The sequence below is a fragment of the Procambarus clarkii genome, chromosome 41 (genome assembly GCF_040958095.1).
Source record: "Procambarus clarkii isolate CNS0578487 chromosome 41, FALCON_Pclarkii_2.0, whole genome shotgun sequence".
Lineage (NCBI taxonomy): Eukaryota > Metazoa > Arthropoda > Malacostraca > Decapoda > Cambaridae > Procambarus > Procambarus clarkii.
Genome location: NC_091190.1, coordinates 26827398 through 26854827, shown reverse-complemented (window position 1 = coordinate 26854827; position 27430 = coordinate 26827398). Strand labels below are relative to the sequence as shown.

Sequence of the window (27430 nt, the reverse complement as noted above, 5' to 3'; positions counted from 1 at the left end):
CATACTGTCCCCCGAGCTCAAAGCGGCAGCTAAGAGCCTTCGTGAGAACAAGGAGAAAGTCATCAGGAGAGGTGACAAGTCGCCAATATACATCATTCTTAAAAAAGACGAATATCTGGCAAAAATGAACCTCATACTCTCTGACCAAACTAAGTTCCAAAGGGTAACGAAGGACACTACAGTCGAATTGAAAACAAAGGTTAACAGATTGATCGAAACTGCCCAAAAATGAACTTCTCTGGTATCCCACTCACCACATTTCTCTAATCAGATTCCTTCCCATTAACACGACTCTTTATTTTTCTTTGTTTTGACCGTTGTTTTATCCATTCTAGTATTCTACCAGAATGTTGTAGAGGGGCAGCCATTTGTTTCCTAACTATCCTTAATGTTACTGAAAAGCAGTGTGTAGAAACAATTACTGTATTTATTATAGAGAAGATGGACAATTAATTGTTTGCTATGTTTGCAGAGAGTTCGTACTGGAATGACTTGGCCAGGAAGGAGCTAGAGGAGGCCATCCACAAGCCTAAGCTCACCAACGTGGCCAAGAATGTCATCCTCTTCCTCGGTGATGGTTAGTATGGTCTTAAGCAAAGCATCTATGGGATGAAATATCTAGAACATCTAGGTCAAACAGTATTTGTGTCATGGGTGACTTTAATTTTATTGGAATAAACTGGATTAACAGACAGGGAATAATGAAGCAGAAGATTTTCTAGAATTAATTGACGATTGCTTTCTTAAGTAATGCATTAAGGAACCATTACGGGGAAAATAATATTTTAGGCTTAGTGTTAACTAACAGAGAAACACAAATTAATTATATTGAAATAAGGAGTGAGCTAGGGAAAAATGATCACAGAGAAATCAGATTTAGCATAGAATGGAATGAATTTGTAGAAGAAAATAATGTTAAAGTGCCAGATTTTCGAAAAGCTGATTTTAATGGCCTAAGAAATTTTTTGGTTGAAATATATTTTAAAGTCCTGGGCATGGGGGGGTACACCAGTCTTGGAGTGAGACGTGAACCCAATGATGGGCGATTTAAAATGGGATTTCGATGTTGATTCAAAATATAACTTATTTAAATATATTCTAAACAAAGCACAGGAATGTAGTATACCATACAAATTGAATAGATCAAATAATAATAATGACCCAAAATGGATAACAAATGGATAGCAGAATTGGAAGAGGCATGTGAGAGGTGATTAATGACTAACTTGTAAAACTGCTGATATTGGCCAGGTATATTTGAATCTAATTAAATAATATTTATTGAAATCTTTGAATATGTTAGATATTAAGTCACTACACATCCTCTCAAGTGTACTCCATATATATAAAACTTTGAACTGTAATAAAATCCTGATCTTAAACACTTCCTAAAAGGTTGTAACAGTACCCATGGGCACCACACTAAAACCAAATACCTATTTAATATTCCAAGAGTGCAACTAAACCAAACTAGAAATGCTCTACAAATCAAGTGTGCCAAAATGTGGAATGACCTTCCTTATCATGTCAAAGACTGTCCCTCTCTCAACCAGTTTAAGAGATAAACTAAGTACTACCTAATCAACTCCATGTAACCTACCTTTTTTTTTTTTTTTTTTTTTTTTTGAGATATATACAAGAGTTGTTACATTCTTGTACAGCCACTAGTATGCGTAGCGTTTCGGGCAGGTCCCTGGAATACGATCCCCTGCCGCGAAGAATCGTTTTTTCATCCAAGTACACATTTTACTGTTGCGTTAAACAGAGGCTACAGTTAAGGAATTGCGCCCAGTAAATCCTCCCCGGCCAGGATACGAACCCATGACATAGCGCTCGCGGAACGCCAGGCGAGCGTTACCTTACCCCCCCTAAATGTCAACGTACATCTTGCTATTTCAAACAATATTGATTACTGATCAACTTGTATCTTCCATGTATAAACTTTAAGAAAATCATAGTCTGTTTATTAGTTAAATTTCTTCTGCTGTTCTGTTGCAATTTCTGTTGTTCCATTAAACATGTAATTATAGTCATTCCTTTTCCCTCGTTTCAGTTCATTTCATGCTTTTGATCTCAATTAGTTTTAAATCTTAGTTTTTAAGTTTTCCCCCCACATCTTGCCCAAAACACTGTAAATATTAGTGGCTTTAGGCATAAGTTATACTAGCTCTATCTAGAAATCCAACATTCTGCTTGTAACTCATTTTCTATGTATGTACTTTTCCCTAATTATTATTATTATTATTATTTCTTTATGCATTTGAAGAAAAGCATTGGGGGTAGAACTCATATACCACACCAGAGTGTATGCGGCTAATGTGTGAAACCCTGATTTGGTATCAGGTGGATGCCTCAGGACCCCTAGAGAATTCAGTAGAATACCACATAATTATCTAAGTGTAATTACCTAAGTGTAGTTACAGGATGAGAGATATGCTCATGGTTTCCCATCTTCCCAGCACTCTATGTAGAAGCACCCTATGAAACTACTGACAGCTTTGGCCTCTTTCACCTTTTCACCTAACACCTCCAACCTTCTAACACTCAATTTGTGAACGTGAATTTTCTTATATTTCTTCGGCAGCTTTGTTTAGTTAGTTTAAATTTATGACCTCTTGTTCTTGAACTTCCAGATCTCAGGAATTCTTCCCTATCAATTTTATCAATTCCAGTTATTATTTTGTATGTACTGTAGTGATCATATTTCCTCATTTTCTTCTGTCCTCTAGTTTTGGCATATTTAATGCCTCTAACTTAACCTCTTAGCTCTTGTCCTTCAGTACTGAGAGCCTTACTTTTTGAGTTGCATGTGTTTGCAAATTTCCAGTTTGTTGATATGCTTCTTTAGATATGAGTATCTTCTTGAGGGTTATCTTGAGATGATTTTGGAGCTTAGCGTCCCCGTGGCCCAGTCCTTGACCAGGCCTCCTTTTTGTTACACTCCCCAAGGAAGCAGCCCGTAACAGATGTCTAACTCCCAGGTACCTATTTGCTGCTAGGTGAACAGGTGCATCAAGGTGAAAGAAACTCTGCCCATTTATTTATTTCACCGGGGATCGAGCCCGGAACCTCATGACTATGAATCCGAAGTGCTGTCCACTCAGCTGTCAGGCATGGTGCAGGGGTGGTGTGGGTGGTGATGGTGGAGGGGGTGTGTGGGTGGTAATGGTGGAGGGATGGTGTGGGTGGTGATTGTGCCATACAGCTACTGCATATTCCAGCTTTGGTCCAACAAAAATCGTGAATAATTTCTTTAGTATTTTACCATCCATGTATTTAAAAGCAATTCTGAAATTGGAAAGTGTAGCATAGGCTCCTTGCATGGTGTTCTTTTGTGGTCCTCAAGTGATAATTTTCTATCTAGAACCACCCTTAGATCTCTTTCTATATCAGAATTCTTTAAAGATTTCTCACATAATTTATTGGTTGTGTTGAGTCTATGTTCTCCTATTCCACATTCCATGACATAGCATTTATTCACATTAAATTCTATTTGCTAAGTTGAGCTCCATAGACTTATTTTGTCCAGGTCTTCTTGAAGGGCATGACACTCATGTAAGTTTCTTATCTTCCCATCCCTTCCCTAGTATCTGAGCATCATCAGCAAAATGTTCATATAATTCTCTATTCCATGTGGTAGATCATTTATGTAGTTAGTTTAGTTTATTACTCTTTCATCTATCCTATCTCAATTATAGTATTTGTGCTTGGGGTTCTACTACCCAAAATCATCTACATCCTCTAATTACTCAACACAAACCTGCTATTAGAACACTAGAACACTATCAAACTCTGGCTCCAGACAGCACTCGATGCCCTTACTTAAATCTTTGAATATGTTAGATATGAAGTCACTGCACATCCTCTCAAGTGTACTCTATATATTTAAAACTCTGAACTGTAATGCCAATTTTGACCTTAAACACTTCCTAGAAGGTTGTAACAGAACCTATGGGCACCACACCAGAAACAAATATCTACAGTATTTGATATTCCAAGAGTGCACCTTAACCAAACTAGAAATGCTCTACAAATACAGGGATCCAGAATGTAGAATGACCTTCTCAATCATGTCAAAAGCTGTACCTCTCTCAACCAGTTCAAAAGGAAAAACTAAATACTACCTAATAATCTCCATGTAACCTACCTTACCCCATAAATGTCAGGCCATGTCTTGCTTTTTTCAAACAATACTGTTTGTTGACCAACTTGTATGATTGCTGATTTTTGTCATGTTCCTTCCCCTTTTTATTATTCCTTTTTCAACACAATTTATACTTTAATCTCAATTAGTATTAAGTTTTAGTTTAAGTGTTTTTTCCCCACACCTTGCCCGAAATGCTCTGCATATTGGTGGCTTTAGGTATTGTATGTGCTATCTCTATCTATAAATCCAACATTATGTTTATAACTCATCTTCTATGTATGTACTTTTATTTGAATTTGAATTTGAATTTGAATTCTTTTATTATGCACCCATACCTATCTTGTGGGTGGTAGTGAAAATGTTTAAAGAGGCATATAATGGGCTCAGGGACTGAACCCAACAATTCATTTAGCTAAGCAAGTTTCAATCTTGATGAGCTAGTTACAACATTCAATGCACATGCACACAGAAATCACAATAACGTGATATATCAAATGAACAATTATAAGATCATAACTAAGCTATTTATGTTAATTAACTTTAAGATTATTTTACTTAATGATTATTATTTGTCTTATTATTTTTATTATACATTAATCTTAATCAGTTTCTACTGATTTTTTGTTTTCTCTTTTTACCTAACTTCTGTATCCTTCCTGGCTATCTATGGTGATCTTTATTTTACTTCTAATTGTTTCTATTTTATGTGTATTTACATTTATTGTTGTGTTTTGCTATAATTACTTTATATTTACAGCAGATTTAATATTTAATTGTTTCTGTAATTGCTTGTCTTATTGTATGGTGACCCCATTGCATCTACATGCATACTGATATTGATCCTGATCTAAATCTTCTGTCTTATATCTACACCAGTCAGCACATTGATCATCATTATTGCAGGTATTACACAGCAAATCTTGCAAAAAACAAACTCCTAAATAGCACCTGGTTATCAGTTTACAACCAAAATGTTAGATCACTTGGTAAGCATTTTGATGATGATGATATAAATGACACTACTCACAGCATAAAATATTTCTTCACATATGCGAAATCAAAAGCAAAAACCACTGCCAGTATTGGACATATTCGTACAAGTGAAGGTTCATACACGGAGGATGACAAAGAAATTAGTGAAATCCTAAAAAAGCAGTATGAGGACATGTTTAGCACTCCAATAAACAACATGAAAGTGGAAGATCCAGACAATTTCTTTATGCGGGATATTCAAACCCCCTGTAAATATAACTGATATCAACACGAGCGCACTAAATTTTGAAAGAGAAATTGAAAACATGCCCATGCACTCGACCCCAGGTCCAGACTCATGGAACTCAATATTTATAAAGAAATGCAAAGTGCTGGTAGCACAGGCACTCAGTATAGTGTGGAGGAAGAGCTTGGACATGGGGGAGATACCAGATGCACTTAAAGTAGCAGACATAGCCCCTCTACACAAGGGAGGGAGCAAAGCATTGGCAAAGAATTATAGACCAGTTGCACTAACATCGCACATCATAAAAGTATTTGAGAGAGTGATTAGGAGTCAGGTCACCAATTTCATGGAGACCAATGACCTTCACAACCCAGGCCAACATGGATTTCGAGCGGGAAGATCGTGCCTCTCACAGCTTCTTGAGCACTACGACAAAGTCACTGAGGCATTAGAAGAAAAAACCAGCGTTGAATGTAATGAAACGCCATTTTCTGGGCGAGTCCCGGAGGCTCCCCGGAGCTATCCCAGGCTGATATGCTAATGTCAGACTTTGGCATCAGTCATGTGTATGGAGTTCTTAGGCCTACCGGGGACCACGGCCAGAACCGGGCCCCCTCAGAGAGGCAAGGGGAGCAATGGCCTATAGAAGCCCCCGTGTAGTTGGAAGCATTCTATGTCTGCCATCGACCGGAACAGGCACCCAGAAAGGTAAGCGCCCCAAAACAAACCCCTATTCTGGTTAAAATTGCTACCTAAAACCGAACTAGTGGATAGAACTCCCCAACCGAAAACAAGCAAACTAGTGTGACGTCACACACTGCCGCGCCGCTGTCTGCGCAGCTCCCCCCTCCCCGGGAGGGGGAAGGGGGAGCCCCAGACCCCCCGCGCCGGCTACCCACACCTCAGTTCTTGAGGCTGGATGTCAAAAACGCGAAAAACCGCCGACCGGAGGGAGGGAGGGATGCCGGGGAGCCTCCGGGACTCACCCAGAAAATGGCGTTTCATTACATTCAACGCTGGTTTTCTGGGGGGAGCCCCGTCGGCTCCCCGGAGCTAACTACCCACAGACAGAAAAAGAGGGACTTACCCGGGAGGCGGTCGTCGCTCACCCCTCAACTCGAAGCCGAGACAACTGGCTGCAACCGCCGACCCAAAGCAACACAGGCCCGACGAGGCCCAGGGACATTCACAAGGTAACGAGCAGCCAGGACCCTGTTCGACCGCCAAAATCCCCGCGCCCGAATATCAGACCAAGACATATTCCCAAAGACGGCAGCAAGAGCCGCGAACTTACGAACGTCATGGGCACGGGGATAGACCGCAGGCTGGCTGGACCTAATAACCCTGCGGACGACCTGAGAGACCCGAACCCGCGAACAGGGAAGAAGGGAAACCGGATCAACCCACAGCGCGTCCCCGGACACAGAAGCTGTGGCGCGCAAATAACGGCGAAGCGCCGCAACCGGACACAAAACATGATGCACCCCCGGCCTGACCAACCAAGCATCAACCACCCATGGACCCCTCCGGAACGCAGCAGTCTCATTCTTCGCCAGAAAAGAAGGAGACAGCTGCAAACGAACAAAACTATCACCACGACCAAAAGAGCAGAAACCCCTGCGCCGGAGGAGAGCATGAAGCTCCCCTACCCGACCCCCAGAGGCCAAAGCCAACAAGAAAAGTGCCTTGGAAAAACAATCCTGGACCGAAGGGGCCACAACGAAACGAGGAGATGAAATGACAGCGAGCACTCTGTCCAAAGACCAGGACGGCTCAGGCGACGCATGAGCAGGCCGGAGGTGAAACAATGCACGAGACAGCTTGCGAAATGGCGCAGACGTAACATCGATACCGAAAGCAAGCTGAAGCGGCTCCGCCAGCGCCGCACGATACGAAGCGACAGTGTTAGGCATAAGATGACGGTCCTGAAACAACCACAAGAGGAAGGACAAGACCACCCGAACAGACAAAGAGCTAACACGACGAAGACGCAAAAAGAAACGGAAGGACCGCCAGGAAACTTCATACTGCCGCCGAGAAGAAGCCCTCAGGTGGGACACCAACAAGGAGGCCACCTGATCACCATAGAGATGATGATAGACTCGAGTAAAAAAAACCATACGCGAAGACTCGAGGAGAAGATCGAACCAGCTACGTGACGTACCGGCCCGATCTGCTGAAAGAGGCGGAGCCGCGGGAAAACCCTCGGGTTCGGACACCGAGCAACCAGCGCCTGAAACCAAGGCTGCGCCGGCCACCAAGGGGCCAGAAGGACAACTCTCCCCCGGTAAGTCTCTAAGCGAGTCAGGACCTGGAGCAACAGCCGAACCGGGGGAAAGAGGTACAGGAACCCCCACCTCGACCAGTCTAGCCGAAAGGCATCGACCCCGACGGCCTCGCAATCGGGGAAGGGCGCCGCATAAACGGGAAGACGCCGCGACCACGCCGACGCGAAGAGGTCCACTTCGGGGCGCCCGAACGTCTGGCAAAGCCAACGGAAGGACTCGTCGTCGACCGTCCACTCCGTGCAGAGGGGAACGAAGCGAGACAGGGCGTCGGCCAAGACGTTGGACACGCCCCATACGTGAACCGCCAGGAGAGCCAAACCCCAAGAACTCAGCAGACGAGTCACCCGAAGCGACCAACCCCAAAGAGACAAGGACCGCATCGAACCCCCGCGGTTCAGGCAATGAACCACCGGAGAGCAGTCCGAATGGAGCCGAATCGTCGATCCGCGGGCCACCCGAATCCTCCCCAGAGCAAACCACACCGCCGCGAACTCCCGCACCGTACTGTGAGCTCGACGGAAGGACGGATCCCAACGCCCCTGGCCGGCCTGGTGAGCACTGGTCACAAAACCCCAGCCGAGAGACGACGCATCCGTGTACACATCGAGCGAGGGCTCGGGTAGGCGCCAAGGCACTGAACCCCGAAAAACCCGAAGAGGAAGCCGGTGACGCAGCAACCGACGCAAGTCCCTCGGGGGTCGAACTCTGCGATCGCGAGAGAGGCGGAAGGGGGAACCCCGAAGGAACCAGAACAGCCGTCGAAGCCAAACCCGACCCGGCGGGTAGACCACCATCGCGAAGTTCAGGCTCCCGCACAGCCCCTCGAGCAACCGCCGGGTGACCCGAGGGCCCTCCAGAAACAGACGAAGGCGGGACCGCAGCCGCAGGAGAGACTCCGGAGGGAGAAACAAAGAGGCGGTTCGAGAGTCCCACACGAGACCCAGCCAAGTCCGAACCTGAGAGGGAACCAGATGGGACTTCCTCCAGTTCACCAAGAACCCGAACCCGGCGAGCTGGGAAAGAACCAAATCCCTGGCTAGCAAGCAAGCTGACTGGCTGGGAGCCCAAACCAGCCAGTCGTCGAGGTAGGCCAACACCCGAACACCTAGGAGACGCAAACGAGCCACCACAACCCGTGTAAGGCGTGTGAACACGCGAGGTGCCAGGTTCAACCCGAACGGGAGACAACGAAAGCGGTAACTCAGATGCCCCACTACAAAACCGAGCCAGTCCCTGAACCGCGGATGAATCGGGACATGCCAATAAGCGTCCCGGAGGTCCAGGGACACCATCCAAGCTCCCGGCTCCAAGAGGAGCCGAACCTGAGACAGCGCAGTCATCCGAAAGGAGGGGCAATGAACCCAGGGGTTCAGACAGGACAAGTCCAGAATGAACCGCAGGTCCGCGCAGTCCCGTTTCGGAACTGGAAACAGACGGGAAACCCATCTGAGGGACGACGTCGTTTCGACGACGCCCAAGCGTACCCACTCCAAGACGACTCGACAGAGCGCAGGGGAAGAAGCCTGCCCTGCCAGCCCCGATCCCCCAAAGGGGGGAGGGGCCACCCAACGCCACCGCAGGCCGCGAGACACGACCCGAAAGGCCCACGAATCGTGGGACCAGGCGCGGGCGAACAGCGCAAGCCGCCCCCCCATCGCCCCGTCAAGGGGGCAAACCGCAAAAGGGCCGGCGACCCTTACGAGACCCAGAACCCCGCACAGCGCGAACACCGCGCCGACCAGACGAGGGAGGGTCCGCAGGAGGAGCCAACCCCAAACCTGACACCAGAGGCCTACCACGACGAGAGGAACCCCGAGCCCTGGCACGACCTTTCCGGGAAGACCCACCCCGGGCCCCCTGGACAAGCCGCCGACGCAGCCTGAATAAACTGCGCCACGGCCGACTCCCCAAACAGGAGAGGACAAAAAGGTGAAGAACGCCTAAGAGCCAGAGCCCAAGCAGATTCCACGGAGGAACCCAGCACCGCCTGCCGACACGCGAGACGGGAAGCATAGAACAGGGAAACCGCATCCCGCAAAATCGGCGTGAACAGCTTCAACAAGGCAGCCGACGAACGCGCAGCCGAGGACAAGGTGCCGGACCCCGGGACGGACCCAAGCGTCCCCACATCCTCCACGAGCCAATCCGAAGACAGCTCCAGGAGGGAAAAGAACCGCAAGGCCGAACACAAAAGGCCCCGGGCGCGCAAGTCCTCCACCACGAGCGCCGCCGAAAGGAAGGGAACCTGCACATGGAGCTGAATAACGCCCACATCGCGGGGAAGGGCAGGGGCAAACAAGCACTCATTCAGGTACTCAAGTTCACCCCCCAGGAAAACCTGAAGCACCTTGGAAGCTTCCCGCCACTCCAGCGTGCGGGAACGACAGAAGGAATGCCAGGAATCCAGACCAAACAAGGGGCAGTCTGCTAGCCAGGACGACTCCGGAACCTCGTAACGGAGCCAGAAAGGGAACGAAGTCCCAAACCTGAACGTGGACGGATCCATTTCCGAGGCATAATCCGGGTCACGCAGGAGGTAAGCTGCAAAGGCCGCTCGCACCACACCAGGTTGGATGCGATAAGCCGAAAACCTCCGGAAGGACGGAACCGACGTACCCGGGGGAACACGGAACCGAACCCGGGGAGGGGCCGACACCAAATCCAACTCGTACGCAGAGGGGGAAAAGAAAACCCCACTCCTTGTAACAATAAGCCCCGCTCAGTGGGAAGAAAAACCCAGGCGGGGCCCAGCGGGGCCCAGCGGGGCCCAAGGCCCCCAAGTCAGCCCCTCCCCAGCCTCGAGGTCCGTCACCACAGGACCCGAGGCCGAGTCCTCTCCCCAAGCCCCGACCCCACAAGACAAGGACGGAGCAGCCGGAAAAGCTGGAGGAAGGGGGGCCCACTGGTCAGACCCTGAAGCTTCGGCCGGGAGACAAGACTCGAATGCCTCTGCCGCCCCCCCGGAAGGGGCAACCCCCGAAGCTGCCCGAGTCTCGAGATCAAGTAACCCCTGCTCCGACCCCGAAACCCTCAGACGCTTCGGGGCCGGAAGCAGGGGCGGGAGACCAGAACGAACAGAAGGGGAAGGACGAGGAGGTGTGGACTGAACCAGGATCGAAGCGACCCCCACCCCCAAGTCCGGGTCTCGAAAAGCAAAGCGGGGCAGCCCCGGGGCATCCGGGGAAGCAACCAACCGAGCGCGTTGCAACAGACGAAACCTAGACTGCAACGCACGTGCCGCCCGTACCCGAATAGAATCATCAGAGGATTGGGTAAATTGAGTCACAAGCAGGCAGCAACACTCACAGGACTCAGGGTCGAAAGTATCACCGACCCAACAGGCAGCGTGGCAGAGGCAAAAACAATGAGGGTCACCCTGAGACAAGGGGACCGAGCAACCCTCAAACTCGCACACAGCGAGTGGGGACTCCGGGGTCACATCCATCGGACCCACGCGCCCCCTAGGGGATTCCCAGGGTCCTGAGCGTTTACTTTAAGAGGACTCGCGCTCAGGTAGTCCCAGGCAGGGTGCTGCAAACCGGCGCCCAAAACTACCAAGCAAATTTCTAAAGCTGAACCCCAGGGACGTGTACACTCACGGGGACCTAGCAGGGGGCGCCACCGAGGAGAACAGTGGAAGGGCAAAAACAAACTGAATAAAATGACAGAACCCCCCACCAGGCAAAAACAAAAAGAAAAACAAAACCCCGCAAGAGGACAGCGAACCCCAAGGAACAGAGCCGGCCGCGATGTCGGGAAATACAAGCTGAGCAGCACCCTGCGCCCCTACCAGTGCAAACTGCCTCTTACCTGCCGGTAACAAGGGAGAACAGAACACCCAAGAGCCCAACAGGCGGCCGAAAAACCGAAAGGTAAAACGGACCAGCAGAGGCAGACCCCGAGGAGCCTGTGGAAGGTGGCCCCAAGCCCCAAGGGCAGTACTTACAGGGCACCTAGGGAAGGCAGCCCTAGGCGCATGCAGCCCGAGTACTGAAGATAACTCCTGGCTCTCGCACCCACAAAACTAACACCACACGCAAAGCACAGTGCAGTAGCGACACCGGAGCCAGAGCACACGACCATCGCCTATAGCATCAGCCTTAAGAACTGAGGTGTGGGTAGCCGGCGCGGGGGGTCTGGGGCTCCCCCTTCCCCCTCCCGGGGAGGGGGGAGCTGCGCAGACAGCGGCGCGGCAGTGTGTGACGTCACACTAGTTTGCTTGTTTTCGGTTGGGGAGTTCTATCCACTAGTTCGGTTTTAGGTAGCAATTTTAACCAGAATAGGGGTTTGTTTTGGGGCGCTTACCTTTCTGGGTGCCTGTTCCGGTCGATGGCAGACATAGAATGCTTCCAACTACACGGGGGCTTCTATAGGCCATTGCTCCCCTTGCCTCTCTGAGGGGGCCCGGTTCTGGCTGTGGTCCCCGGTAGGCCTAAGAACTCCATACACATGACTGATGCCAAAGTCTGACATTAGCATATCAGCCTGGGATAGCTCCGGGGAGCCGACGGGGCTCCCCCCAGAAACAGAATGCTGATGTGATATACATGGACCTCGCAAAGGCTTTCGATAAATGTGACCGTGGCGTGATAGCACACAAAATGAAGTCAATGGGAATAACCGGTAAAGTAGGACGCTGGATACTCAGTTTTCTGTCAAACAGGACTCAGCGAGTAACGGTCAACCATATAAAATCTAGTCCAAGTGCAGTTAAAAGCTCTGTACCTCTGAGTACAGTCCTTGCACCGCTACTTTTCCTTATTCTCATATCAGATATAGACAAAAATACAAGTCACAGCTTTGTATCATCCTTTGCAGATGACACAAAAGTCAGTATGAAAATTATCTCGACTGAGGACACTGAAGAACTTCAAGCTGATAAAGTTTTCGACTGGGCATCAGAAAATAACATGATGTTTAACAGAGATAAATTCCAGGTACTCAGGTACAGTAAAAATGAGGACCTTAAACATAATACAGAGTACAAAACACAATCAGATGTACCCATAGTAGGAAAACAGCATGTAAAGGATTTGGGAATAATAATGTCTGACGACCTAACGTTTAAGGAGCATAACCATGCAAATATTGCGACAGCCAGAAAAATGATAGGATGGATTACGAGAACTTTCAAATCCAGGGATCCCTTGCATCTGGTATAATCTATGACAGAACAACTGACCACTATCCTACCTTTCTCATCGCAAACATGGACATAACACCACCAGAAAGCAAGAAACTCACATTCAGGCTACACAGTGAAGCAGCTATAGGCAACCTCACAAATGCACTTCACAATATTAACCCACGTCCTGTCCGGCTCGTTGTTGCCGTGAGGGGGCTTGGTGGGCGGCTGCCGGAGTGTGATGCTCCTTGGGACAGTCCTCTGTCCTTTTGTAGCCTTGTGCTCCTGCTGCTGTCCTCTCAAATTGTGCTGGACAACTTTTCCTTTTCCTTCTGTTTCCTTTTTCTCCTCCTCTTCTCCTTTCTCATTGTCGTTCCTCACCAACCTTTTACCTGTTTTGTTTCTTCTTTTGGCCTTCTTTTATTTTGACATCTGGATGTTTGGGGAGGCAAACGTCCTTCCCATACTAATACTTAGAATGCCTTGTTTGGTCCCGCTACATGGGCTAAATACTCTGATTTCCACCATCTGGATTCTACTCCTGACGATTTCTCCCTCCATAAACACTGTGTTGATTGGTAGATGCCTCTGTTACTTTTAACTCCACCAGTTATGGTACGCGTATCGTCGCTGCTCCTTCTCAGGATGCAGCTACTCACTTAGCCGCTTTATCCTGCATTGGGGAGACCTCTGTTCAGGGTCTCCAAAAACGCTTGATTAAATGCCAGTGTTGGCACTGTTCTCCTCCCACACCATGTTGCAACTGGTGTAAGGGACCTCAAAGACTGTTGTGAGGATATTAAACATATCCTCGAAGCCCAAGGTCATTCTGTCCTCCAGGTGGACACGTTTACTCAACCCCCTTGTGGTCGTCGCCGTCAGCCCCTTTGAGTTGTAAAAATCACCTTTGATAGTAGGGCCCTTCCGCCCTCTATTATTCTTGCTGGTGCCAGATGCTCCGTTCAGGAGTACATTCCCTCTCCTAGACTTTGCAATAAGTGTTGGAAGTTCAGGCACGGTGTCCTCAAATGTTCAAGTACTGTGTATCTATGCCCCATGTGTGGGGACAGTGATCATTCTAAGTCCAAGTGCACTTCTCCCCAGGCTCGCTGCCTCAATTACGGCGAGGCCCACCCTACCTTCTTACACTTGTGTATACACTACAAACTTGAGGAAGCCGTCCTCAACTTGAAACACCGTGATCGTCTGTCTTTTCCTAAAGAGAGACACCAAGTTCATCATCTCACCCCTTTCGCGGGCGGATCCTATGCTCGCGTGTTGTGTTCTACCTCTCCTCGTCCTTCCCACCTTCCTCAGTCTCACAGCCATTTCCAGGTCTTAGACCCGAACACACTTACCACCTCCTCCCTTATTCCTTTGCGTTCTGTCCCGAAAGGTCTCCCTCCTGGTTTTATTTATTTTTTTTTATTTATATATATATACAAGGTTCTCCATCTGGAGTTTCCCCTCTTCTGCTGCCCGGGTTTTTGTGGGTAAATGGTATACAGTCTGTTCCATTTATCTCCCCCTAAATGTCCCGTTTTCCCTTCCTGATCTTAAGCACCTCCTGGACTCCTTGCTAGAGCTGGTGCTCCTTTTTGGGTGATTTCAACTGTCGACATACCCTCTGGGGTGATGTTCTGACAAACACCCGAGGCCGCCTTTTCGAACTGTTCATCCTCGCTTCTTCTCTATCTCTTCTGAATTCTGGTGAGCACACTCATGTGGACTCTCAGACTTGCCCCCTTTCCTGTCTTGATCTTTCTCTCTGCTAGTCGTCGCTTTACTTAGATTTCACATGGCGGGTTCTTGATGACCTCCATAACAGTGATCATTTCCCCATCCTCGTTTCCTGTTTCTTTTTCCACCCTCCTCTCTCCTTCCCTAGGTGGCAGTTTGCCAAGGCTGACTGGAACCTATTCACCCTCCATGCTACTCTCTCTGACCTCTCCTCTCTGCCTCTTGCACGCGCCCTCCTCCTTTTTCATGACACCATCTTCAGCGCTGCCCTCCGCTCTATTCCTCGCTCTGCCTCCCGAGGCACGCAGAAGTGCATTTCCCTGATGGAATGTGGACTGTGGTCGGGTTGTCCGCTGTAAGCGTGCAGCCTGTAAGAAACACCGACGCTGGCAGACGGCTGATTCTTTTGTTCTGTTTTGGAAGGCTAGTGAGGTGGCTCGTAGGACCATCCGTACAGCTAAAAGTGAGAGTTGGAAATCTTATGTTTCCACCATTACATCTGATACACCTCTGCCACAGATCTGGAAAAAGATCCGCAAGATTGTGGGTAAGTTCGTTCCCATGTCTCGCCAGTTCTCCACCTCCATGGTAATCTTGTGGCGGACCCAGTGCAGGTCGCGACCGAACTGGATTCCCACTTTTTTACTGTTGGCTCTGGTTCTCATCTTCCTCAATCCTTCCTTTTTCGTAAGCTTGTTCTTGAATCTCATTCCTTAGATTTCCACACTCATTTCCGTCTCCTCTGTTGAAGACCTCCGTTGTTGCTGTCCTTTTTGACCTGGAAAAGGCTTATGACACGACTTGGAAATACCATATTCTGTCCCAACTTCGTTCTTTTGGCCTTCGTGGTAATCTCCCTCTCTTCCTCTCTTGTTGTTCCTTTAGAGTCAGGCTTGGTGCCACTCTCTCTGCCTCTTTTCAGCAGTACGAAGGTGTGTCCCAAGGTAGTGTTCTGAGCACTACTCTTTTTCTGGTTACCCTCAATGGGCTTCTTTCCTCCCTCCCTTCTGGCATCTTCTCCGCTCTTTATGTTGACGATCTTACTCTTTGCTGTCGAGGTGATGATTCGCCTCTCCTTCAGTGGCAACTTCAACTTGCGATTGATGCTGTGTCATTTTGGGCCACCAATCATCTCTACAACCAAGACTTGTGCTATGACTTTTACTCAGAAGCAGGTCATTCTTCATCCCTCTTTGTCGCTTTATGGCCATCCCCATGTGTACAAAGATTCCAAGAAGCTTTTAGGGTTATTCTTTGACACTAATTTGTCCTGGTCGCTCTATATCTCTTATCTCCGAGTTGAATGCTCTAAGGCCCTTAACCCCCTGAAGGTTTTGTCTCATACTTCTTGGGGTGTGAATAGGCGCATGCTTCTCTATTTGCACTTCTCTCTCGTCCTGCCTAAACTCGATTATGGTTGCCCTGTATACTCTTCTGCTTCTCCTTCTACTCTTCGCCATCTTGATCCTTTGCACCATACTGGGTTGCACCTCAGCTCTGGTGCCTTTCGTTCAACTCCTACCCTCAGCTTGTATGCTGACACTGGCTTCCTCTCTCTCTAGGACCACCGTGATCGCTACTGTCTTCACTATCTTGCGAGGTCCTTACAGCATCCTCACTCTTGCCTCTGTCGTGCTTTGACTCTTACCCCTCCTGTGGTTCCTGTTCCTCTTCACCACCTTCCTCTTTCTGTCCGTTTGTCTCACTTACAAGATTCTCTTTTGGTTCGTCTTACCAATGTTTCTCCTTGTAATGTTCCATCCTTGCCCCTGTGGAGGGTCCCCCTTCTCAAATTTTATACTTCCCTGACCTGCATCACTAAAGCTTTTACCCCTCCTATGGTCCTGAAACGCCTTTTCCTTGAGCACTTTTCTTCACACTTCCACTCCATTTCTATCTTCACCAATGGGTCTAAGTCTGCTGAAGGTGTGGGCTACTGTTATTTTTCCAGACCATACTTATATGTATCGCCTCCCTCCGGAGGCTAGCATCTTACAGCAGAACTTATCCTCTTCTCTATGCTCTTCATCTCCTGCTTTCTCGTTGTCAATCCTCCTTTGTGGTGGTAGTTGACTCTCGTAGTGCCCTCATGGCTTTGGAGTCCTTTAAACCGATCCACCCTGTGGTCATTGAGATTCAACATTGGCTGTTTCTTATCTCCAGTAAATTTAAGTTGGTAGAGTTTTGATGGGTTCCCAGCCATGTTGGTGTCTCTTTAAATGAGCATGCAGATGCTGCCACTAAGGAAGCTATCCCACTTGTCCCATCTCTCGTAAAGGTATTCCATATTCCGACTTTTACCCAATTATTCATTCCTCCATCCTTGCCGTTGGCAGGGTTGTTGGTCTTCTGTTATTGGTAACAAACTGTGTACTCTTAAGGGTCGTGTGTCCCTGTGGCCTTCCTCCTACCACCGTAACTGGCAGTGGGAAACAGCTCTGGCTAGGTTACATATTGGCCATACATGTTTAACTCACGGTCACTTAATGCAGTGCCGCCCTGCTCCTTACTGTCCAAATTGCATTGTTCCACTTACAGTCATGCACATTCTTGTTGAATATCCTGACTTCCAGGAGGAGCATGTGTCTTGCTTTCTGACCATCCCTTGTGGTCAATTGTCCCTTGATAGAATTCTTGGTGAATCGGATACTTTTGATATCGTTCGCCTTATGTGTTTCTGTTCTCATATTGGCATCCTTGGTGATAGTTAGTGTCCTCTGATTGTTCCACACATTTGGTGGTGCTACATAGCCTTCCCAGTTTGGTGCCTTCTTTTGATAATTATACTTACTTACTTCACAATATTAACTGGGAATCTGAATTCAATAATACACAGGATATAAATTCATTAGTTAACCTCTTTCTCTCCAAAACTCTAAGCCTCTACAATGCTCATTGTCCCCTCCTTACCAAACAAGTAACTGACAAAAGAATAAACAATCTGTGGTTCACAAGTAGCATATTCAAATCCATCAACAAGAAACATGAATATGAAAAGAAACTTAGGATTAGCCTAGTTACAAAGGAAGTAGTTAAAAGTTACTCATCAATGCTTACCAGTATCATAAGAAATGCAAAACTTTCATATTATGAGAATAGATTCAAAGAAGGAAAAGGCAACATGAAAAGCACATGGAAAACCATCTCTAATATCCTAGGAACTAAATAACACTCACACAAGAATGAGAATGAATGAGAATGAATGTTCTTCTCTTCTCTTCTCTTCTCTTCTCTTCTCTCAAGAATGAGAGAAGGAGATATACCGTCAGTACTGGATCTAGTATTCACCAGGAAAGAAGAAGAGATTTTTGACATCCAGTACCTTCCTCCCTTGGGAAAGAGTGATCACGTCCTGTTAGACATTAAATATGCTTTAAGATATCATCTAGAAGAAAATGGGGACATTGAAACAGTTGATAAACTCGATTTAAAGAGAGGCAACTATGGGGAACTTCGAAATTTTTTTAATGAGTGTAATTGGACAGAATTGTTGCTAGGCAGGGAAGTAAATGAAATGTATGCCAAATTTTTAAAACTATACGAGGAAGGCACACAAACATTCATACCAAAACAGAGATGCAGGACCAGAAAACAGGATTGGTTCGACAGAAATTGTGAGAGGGCAAGAGACCAAAAGACACAAAAATGGAATCAGTATAGGAAGAGGCCAAACCCCCAAACATACCAGCGATACAAAGATGCGAGAAACAATTATACAGCAGTAAGGAGAGAGGCAGAAAGAAATTTTGAAAAAGGGATAGCAGATAAATGTAAAACAGAACCGGGCCTATTCTACAAATTCATAAACAACAAATTGCAGGTAAAGGATAATATCCAGAGGTTGAAAATGGGAAACAGATTCACGGAAAATGAAAAGGAAATGTGTGAAACATTAAATGAAAAGTTCCAAAGTGTGTTTGTACAAAATGAAATCTTCAGAGAACCAGACACAATAAGAATTCCAGAGAACAACATAGAGCGGATGGAGGTGTCTAGAGATGAAGTGGAAAATATGCTAAAGGAGCTCGGGAGGAACAAAGCAGCTGGCCCAGATGGCGTTTCACCATGGGTTCTGAGAGAATGTGCATCTGAGCTCAGCATTCCACTTCACCTGATCTTTCAGGCATCCCTGTGTACAGGAATCGTAGCAGACGTGTGGAAACAGGCTAACATAGTTCCAATCTACAAAAGTGGCGGCAGGGAAGACCCCCTCAATTATAGACCTGTATCATTGACAAGTGTAATAGTGAAAGTATTGGAAAAGCTAATCAAAACTAAATGGGTAGAACACCTGGAGAGAAATGATATAATATCAGACAGACAGTATGGTTTTCGATCAGGAAGATCCTGTGTATCGAATTTACTCAGTTTCTATGATCGGGCCACAGAGATATTACAGGAAAGAGATGGCTGGGTTGACTGCATCTATCTGGACCTAAAAAAGGCTTTCGACAGAGTTCCACATAAGAGGTTGTTCTGGAAACTGGAAAATATTGGAGGGGTGACAGGTAAGCTTCTATCATGGATGAAAAATTTTCTGACTGATAGAAAAATGAGGGCAGTAATCAGAGGCAATGTATCGGAATGGAGAAATGTCACAAGTGGAGTACCACAGGGTTCAGTTCTTGCACCAGTGATGTTTATTGTGTACATAAATGATCTACCAGTTGGTATACAGAATTATATGAACATGTTTGCTGATGATGCTAAGATAATAGGAAGGATAAGAAATTTAGATGATTGTCATGCCCTTCAAGAAGACCTGGACAAAATAAGTATATGGAGCACCACTTGGCAAATGGAATTTAATGTTAATAAATGTCATGTTATGGAATGTGGAATAGGAGAACATAGACCCCACACAACCTATATATTATGTGAGAAATCTTTAAAGAATTCTGATAAAGAAAGAGATCTAGGAGTGGTTCTAGATAGAAAACTATCACCTGAGGACCACATAAAGAATATTGTGCAAGGAGCCTATGCAATGCTTTCTAACTTCAGAATTGCATTTAAATACATGGATGGCGATATACTAAAGAAATTGTTCATGACTTTTGTTAGGCCAAAGCTAGAATATGCAGCTGTTGTGTGGTGCCCATATCTTAAGAAGCACATCAACAAACTGGAAAAGGTGCAAAGACATGCTACTAAGTGGCTCCCAGAACTGAAGGGCAAGAGCTACGAGGAGAGGTTAGAAGCATTAAATATGCCAAAACTAGAAGACAGAAGAAAAAGAGGTGATATGATCACTACGTACAAAATAGTAACAGGAATTGATAAAATCGACAGGGAAGACTTCCTGAGACCTGGAACTTCAAGAACAAGAGGTCATAGATTTAAACTAGCTAAACACAGATGCCGAAGAAATATAAGAAAATTCACCTTCGCAAATAGAGTGGTAGACGGTTGGAACAAGTTAAGTGAGAAGGTGGTGGAGGCCAAGACCGTCAGTAGTTTCAAAGCGTTATATGACAAAGAGTGCTGGGAAGACGGGACACCACGAGCGTAGCTCTCATCCTGTAACTACACTTAGGTAATTACACTTAGGTAATTACAACCAGATAAAACTCTCTAAGGATGGCTATACACCATCAACTGATTTAGAAATGGCAAATGAATTTATTAGCTTCTTTTCATTGGTTGGTGCTAACCTTGCCAGAAAAATACCACAGACTCAGACACATATTAACGCATATCTCTCAGGCAGCTATCCAAACTCTCTTCTCCTTTCACCAGTCAGCCCAACAGATGTTGTGTCCATCATACACTCACTAAAAACCAAAGCTGAGAAAATCAGTGAAATCTCATCCATTGTATACAAGAGCGCCTCCCATGCCCTTGCACCACCCATAGCTCTGCTGTTCAACAAATCTCTAGAGTGTCATTCCTTCCCTGATATCCTTAACCCTTAAACTGCTAACTGTTAAATAGCAAACATCCCCAGGGCGCTCAAGAAAAAAATTGTTCTGAAAAATAATTTTTTCTTATGACATTGTTAATTAGCCTTCAGGAAGCACAAAAATCCAAATAAAAATTCTCTAGCTCTTGTGGTTTAGCTGTAGTTGCCTGGAGAAGCTGCATATTTTTAGTTGAGGTGCCGCATAGGAATAACTTTGTTGATTTATTTTCATTGTTTCTCAATTTATTAATATAGTCTTTTCATGCTAACAGGATGTATTTGTGTGTCAAAGTTACTGTCTATTATGTAAAACTTTGCATATGGGAGCCCCCTCTACCCCGCGGGCCTTTCAAATCTTGCGCGGATTTGAAAGGATATATATTCCAATATATCATATGATGGGAAGCGCAAGTTATTGCAAGTCACTCAACCCATCATATGGGTTGAGTGACCCCATCACATTGCGCACTTAAAGGGTTAAACGATTTGGCAGGTCGTATTCTGGGGATTATTAGGATTAAGGACTTGTCCGAAATGCTATGCATGCTAGTGACTGTACAAGAATATAAAAACTCTTGTATAAATAAATAAATAAATAAAAAACATTCAACACTGGTTTTTTGGGGATACATTGCAAAATTTCTCCAAAAATTTATAATGGGGTGACAAACTGTGTTGGGTGTGTAGAGGTCATGGGATGTTATTTTAACAAACTTTGAAGATACGGTTGGTTTATTTATGTTAACAACCACTTGTACTGATCGGTACAGTGACAGCCTTGCTTTCTGCAGGTTGGTGTCTGATCCCCAGACAGTTCACGTGGGTCCTCGTGTTTTAGACACAGTTCCTTCCATTTCTCCTATGTCAGCTGCTGGTCCCCATATCTCAGCTTTTTGCCTTCAAAACCCCTGATATTCACCTGATAATTACCTTCCTTTATGTTAACACATTATATAACTAAGCTTGTCAGTGCTGTAGCTTGTTAGCTAAACAAATTTTGGGCTTCAGTTTCCGAATCCATTATGTGCCTCTGTAACTTTTCCACTACAGTTCACAAGATGGGTCTGTGGTGCATAATTCAGTAAATGAACTAAACATTAAACTGTGTACAGGTATGGGGATCACCGTCAACACAGCGGGAAGAATCCTAAAGGGGCAGAAGAAGGGAGTGTCGGGTGAGGAAGGCTTCTTGGTATGGGACAGGTTCCCCAATGTTGGCCTTCTCAAGGTAAAGTGATAACAGTTCTTGTCAATGCATAAATTTTTATTTTTGGCTAAATTTGAGAAACGATAGTAGTCACATTTGCTTCATACTAAAGGAGGTTTATGTTGGGTATCCTTAAGCAGTGCCTATATAATCACACTAATCTGTTAAAATTTATTTCAACCACATTCAAACTATTTACAGACATACAACGTGGATAAGCAGGTGCCAGACAGTGCCGCCACTGCCACAGCATTCCTGGCAGGGGTCAAGGCTAACTATTACACGTTAGGTGTTAATGGTAAGGTCAAGCGCGGGAACTGTGAGGCCTCACTCAAGGCAGAAAATAGAGTGGATTCCATTTTGAAGTGGGCACAGGATGCTGATAAATCAACAGGTGAGTTATAGAGCAAGGCCTAGGGAAGGGTAGTTAAACCCAAGGCAGGAAGGATAAACCTAGAGCAGGGAGGTTAAACTCAGGGCAGGGGGTCAACCCCAAGGCTGTGGAAGGGTTTTTAAACTTTGGGAGTGAGCTTATATACATAAAAGTTCCAAGTAGCATGGGCTATGGTGAGCCTGTAGTGGATTTAACTTCAGATGGACAATGTTAACATCAGCAATAAAAATGATGGAAAATTCCTTGGCCTATACATAGGCAAGAGACTCAACTTCACATACAAAACATAACCAAAAAAACAGCGTTGAATGTAATGAAACCCCATTTTCTGGGTGAGACCTGGAGGCTCTCTTGGAGCTATACTGGGCTGATGTGTATATATTAGACCGTGGCAACAGTCAATCGAAGGAGTTCTAAGCCTACCAGGGACCAGAGCCAGAACCTGGCCCCCCTCAAGAGAGGCACGAGGAGCAATGGCCTAAAGACACCCCCGTGTAAATGAAAGCAGTCTTTGTCTGCCATCTACCAGGTCAGGCACCTAGAAAGGTAGGAATTTCAAAACAAATTACTGCTGGTAAAAAATTGCAACCCGAAAGCCGAACTAGCAAACAAAACTCCCGAATCAAAAACAAGGAAACAAACATGACATCACTAAAACTGTCGCAAATCCATCTGCTCAACCCCTCCCCCTTCCCGGGAGGAGAGGGGGGGATCCCAGATCTCCACGCCGGCAACTCTCCTCAGTTCAGAGGCTGAGTATCAAAAATACAAAACAATGACAACTGGAGGGAGGAAGGGATGCTGAGGAGCCTCCAGGTCTTGCCCAGAAAATGGCGTTTCATTGCCTTCAATGCTGGTTTTCTGTGTAGAGCCCCTTTGGCTCCCTGGAGCTACCTAACCAAAGATAAGAAGAAATGGGACTCACCTGAAAAGCGGTCATCACTCGCTCCTCAACTCAAGGTCTAAACAACAGGCCGCAACCTGCGACCAAAAGCTAAACACACCCGAGAAGGACTAGGAACATTAACAAGGTAACGTGCAGCCAGGACCCTGTTCGACCTCCAATAGCCCCATGTCCAAAAGATAGGCCAGAACATTACCAAAACAGCAGCCGAATGCCAAACTTATGAACGGCATGGACTCGGGGAAAGACCGCAGGCTGGCTGGATCGAATAATCCTGCGGACAACCTGGGAGACCCGCGCCCTGGAATAGGGAAGAATGGAAACTGGGTCAACCCAAAGCGCGTCCTTTGCCACAGAGGTTGCGGCATGTAAATAATGGCAAAGAGCCACATACACAAAACATTATGCAACCCCAGCCGAACTGAGTATCAACAACCCAAGGACCCGTTTGGAAAGCAGCAGACTCATTCTTCGTTAGAAAAGAAGGAGATGGCTGCAAACGAAGATAAGACCACAAGACCAAAAGAGCCTAAATCCCTGAGCCGGAGGAGAGCATGAAACTCTCCAACCCGACTCCCAGAGGCCAATGCCAACAAGAAAAGAACCGTAGAAAAAGTCCTGAACCAAGAGGGCCACCCCAAACTGAGGAGAAGGGAGAAGAGAGCTCCCAGTGCAATGACCAAGATGGCTCAGGCTGCGCATGAGCAGCCGGAGGTGAAAATAACGCCCGAGAAAGCTTGAGGAAGGGAGCAGAAGTGACATCCACCCCAAATGCAAGCTGCAGCGGCTCTGCCAGCACCACCCAAAATGAGGTGACATTATCTGGCATAAGATGACGGTCCTAAAACAACCAAGAGAGAAAGGACAAAACAACCCAACCAGAAATCGAAGGCAACCTATGAAGAGACAAAGTGCCGAAAGGACCACCAAGAAATTTCATACTTCCATCGAGACGAAACTCACAGGTGGGACACCAACTAAGCCACCTGATCACCATTTAAGATCACCATAAGCCCGCGTCAAAAAGACCAGACGCGAGAAGCAGAGAAGATCGAACCAGCCACGTACCAGAATGGACCAATCAGCTGAAAGAGGCGGAACCACGGGAAGACCCTCGGGTTCAGATATCGAGCAAGAAGCGCCTGAAACCTGGGCTGGGCCAGCCACTAAAGAGCCAACAGGATTCCTGGTAAGTCTCTCTTAGCTAACCAGGACCCGGAGCAACAACCAAACCAGTGGGAAGAGGTACAGGTATCCCCAACTCAACCAGTCCAGCCGAAAGGCATCGACCCCAACGGCCTTGCAGTTTGGGAAGGGTGCCAAATACACTGCAAGATGCCTCGAACAAGTCGATGCAAAGAGGCCTCTAGGTGTCCGTACATTCGGCAGGGCCAACTGAACGACTCTGTGTCGACCGTCCATTCCATGGACTGGGGAATGAACCAAGACAGGCGATTCGCCAGGACGTTTGACACCCCCTGAATGTGAATCGCCAGGATAGCCAAACTCCGAGAACTCAGCAAATGAGTCACCTGAAGCGACCAGCCCCAAAGAGCCAAGGACCACATTGAACCCCCCGCGGTTCATACAATGAACCACCGGGCAGCAGTCCAATTGGAGCTGGATTGTTGTTCCGCAAGCAACACGAACCTTCTGAAGCGAATGCCACACCACCGCGAACTCCTGCACTGTGCTGTGAGCCTGACGGAAGGACGGACGGACCCCCACTGACTCTGGCTGGTCTGGTGAGCACTGGTCACAAAACACCAGCTGAGAGACGAGGCATCCGTGAACACATTGAGCGAGGGCTCTGGGGTGGGGGGGGACGTCAGGGCATAGAAACCCAAAAAAACACTCAGAGGAAGTCGGTGATGCAGCAGCCGATGCAAGGCTCCCAGGATCCAAACACAGTGATCAGGAGAGCGGTGGAAGGGATGCCCCCGAAGAAACCAAAACATCCACCGAAGCCAGATCCATCCCGACGGGTAGAACAGCACGGCCAAGATCAGGCTCTCGCATCGCCGCTCAAACAACTGTGTGACCCGGGTGCCCTCCAAAAACAGTCTGAATATGAGAGGGAACCAAATGGGACTTCTTCCAGTACACCAAGAACCAGAACCTGGCGAGCTGGTATGGAACCAAATCCTTGGCGAGCAGACACAGGGATTGGCTGGGAGCCCACACTAGCCAATTGTTGAGGTAAGCCAGAACTCAAACGGGTCACCACGACCCAGTTAAGGCGTGTGGACACGCGAGGTACCAAATCCAAACTGGAAGGCAATGAAAGCATTGAGTCTGTCACCCCACAAGAAAACCGAGCCAGTTCCTGAACACTGGAAGAATTGGGACGTGCTAATACTTGTCTCGGAGGTCCAGAGACACCATCCAGGCCCAGCGCCAAAAGCAGCCAGACCCGAGACAGAGTGGTCATCTGAAAGGAGGGGCTAAAGACCCAGGGAATCAGATGGGACAAGCCCAAAATGAATCACAGATCTGCCCAGTTCCATTTCGGAACTGAAAACAGGCTGGAAACCCACTCCAGGATGACCTGACCGAGTGCGGGGTTAGAGGCCCGCCCTGCAAGCTCCAATCCTCTCGAAGGAGAAGGAAAGATGCAACGCCACCGCAGGCCAGAGGAAAATGACCCGAATTGCCCACGAATCGTGGGACCAGGTGAGAACAAACAGCATGAGCCTTCCCCTTATCTCCCCGCCAATGGAGCGAACCGTGAAAGAACCGACAATCCCTATGAGAGTCCAACTGACACTCAGAGAGATCACTGAGCCAATGACTTCCCAGGAGGGCCAGTCCCAAATCTGACACTATTGGCTTACGACAACCGAAGGAATCCTAAGACCTGTAGCGACCCTTCTGGGCAGGACCTCCAACCCCCCACCCCCATGGAGAACTTACAAGTCCAACATAGGCCGTCAACTAGACGAAGCTGCCTGCAGAAAATGCACCACCGCAGACTCTGCAAACAGCAATGGACAAAAGCAAGAGGGGGATGAAAATCTAAGAGCCAGGGCCCAAGACGATTCCAAAGAATGGACGAGCACCGCCTGTCAGCACGTGAGACGAGAAGAGAAGAACAGACACCGCCTCCCTCAGAAACGGTGCATAAAACTTCAACAAGGCAGCCGGCGCCTGAGCTGCCGAAGCAAGCACACCGGACACTGGCCCAGAACCCAGCTTCTCCACACCCACCCCGAGCCAGTCCAAAGACAGCTCCAGCAGAGAAAAGAAGTGCAAGACCGAAGCCAAGTACCCATGGGCTCGCAAATCCTCAGCCACCAGGATGCCGAAAGGAAGGGAGTCTGCACATGAAGCCTCACCTGGCCGACATCATAAGGAAGGACGGGGGCAAACAAGTACACATTGAGGTGCTTCAACTCGCCCCCCCCCCCCAGGTAAACCTGAATGACCGTAGTCAACTTCCGCCATTCAAGTGCGCAGTCCGACAGGACAAAAGTCAAGCCCCCAACGATAGAAAAAGGCAGTCTGCCAGCCAGGAAGACTCTGGCACCTTGTAACGCACCCAATAAGAAAAAGAGGAGCCAAACTCAAAAGAAGAAGGCTTCATTATCGAGGCGTAATCCGGTTCTCGCAGGAGGTAAGCCACAAGGGCCTCCCACACCTTCCTCTGTGGGATGCGGGAAGCCAAAAACCTCTGGATAGAGGGAACCGAGGAACCAAGAGAACTCGGAACCGAACCCTGGGATTAGTCGAACTCATAACAAAATCGTACAGGGAGATAGGAAAACCCCTCCCTTCTGTAACAACAGCTCCGCACCGAGGGTACCAAACTCCCAAGCAGGGAGAAGTGAGGCTGAGGCCCTCCCAAGTCAACTCCTCCCCATCCCTGGAATCCTCCACGTCAGGACCTAGGGTCGAGCCGTCCTCCAAACTCTCTGCCTCTGGAGAAAAAGTAGAGTCCACTGGAAAAGCAGGGATGAAGGAGGACCCGCTGACGTGGCCCAAAAGCTGTAGTGACATCATGTTTGTTTCCTTGTTTTTAATTGAGGAGTTCTGTTTGCTAGTTCGGCTTTTGGTTTGCAATTTTTGACCAGCAGTAGTTTGTTTTGAAATTCCTACCTTTCTGGGTGCCTGACCTGGTAAATGGCAGACAAAGACTGCTTCCAATTACACGGGGGTGTCTTTAGGCCATTTCTCCTTGTGCCTCTCTTGAGAGGCCCAGATTCTGGCTCTGGTCCACGGTAGGCTTAGAACTCCTTTGATTTATTGTTGCCACAGTCTAATATATATACACATTTTTTTTACACAGGTGGGTAAAGGAGGAGACTACTTTTGATTGCTGTTATTTATTTAATTTATTTATTTATATACAAGAAGGTACATTGGGGGTTAACCCTTGAATGGTGCATGGCTATATACCATTTGACACCCACAGGTGCATAAAAAAAAAAAAAAAAAATCTTCCTAACCTATTAATTTGTGTTCACTGATCATGGGAAAAATAATAAAAAAAATCGTAAGTGGCATA

General features: G+C 47.2%; 1 protein-coding gene across 2 annotated transcripts in view; it reads left to right on the top strand.

Moving 5' to 3' along the window:
* Positions 1–27430, top strand: part of LOC123760985 (alkaline phosphatase) — a 167323-nt gene that overhangs the window by 82202 nt on the left and 57691 nt on the right. For both annotated transcript variants that reach the window (XM_045746793.2, XM_069339478.1), the window contains exons 3-5: positions 473–577; positions 21534–21649; positions 21830–22022. In XM_045746793.2, coding sequence (XP_045602749.1) covers positions 473–577; positions 21534–21649; positions 21830–22022 — 414 coding nt within the window. The remainder of the gene's footprint in view (positions 1–472; positions 578–21533; positions 21650–21829; positions 22023–27430) is intronic.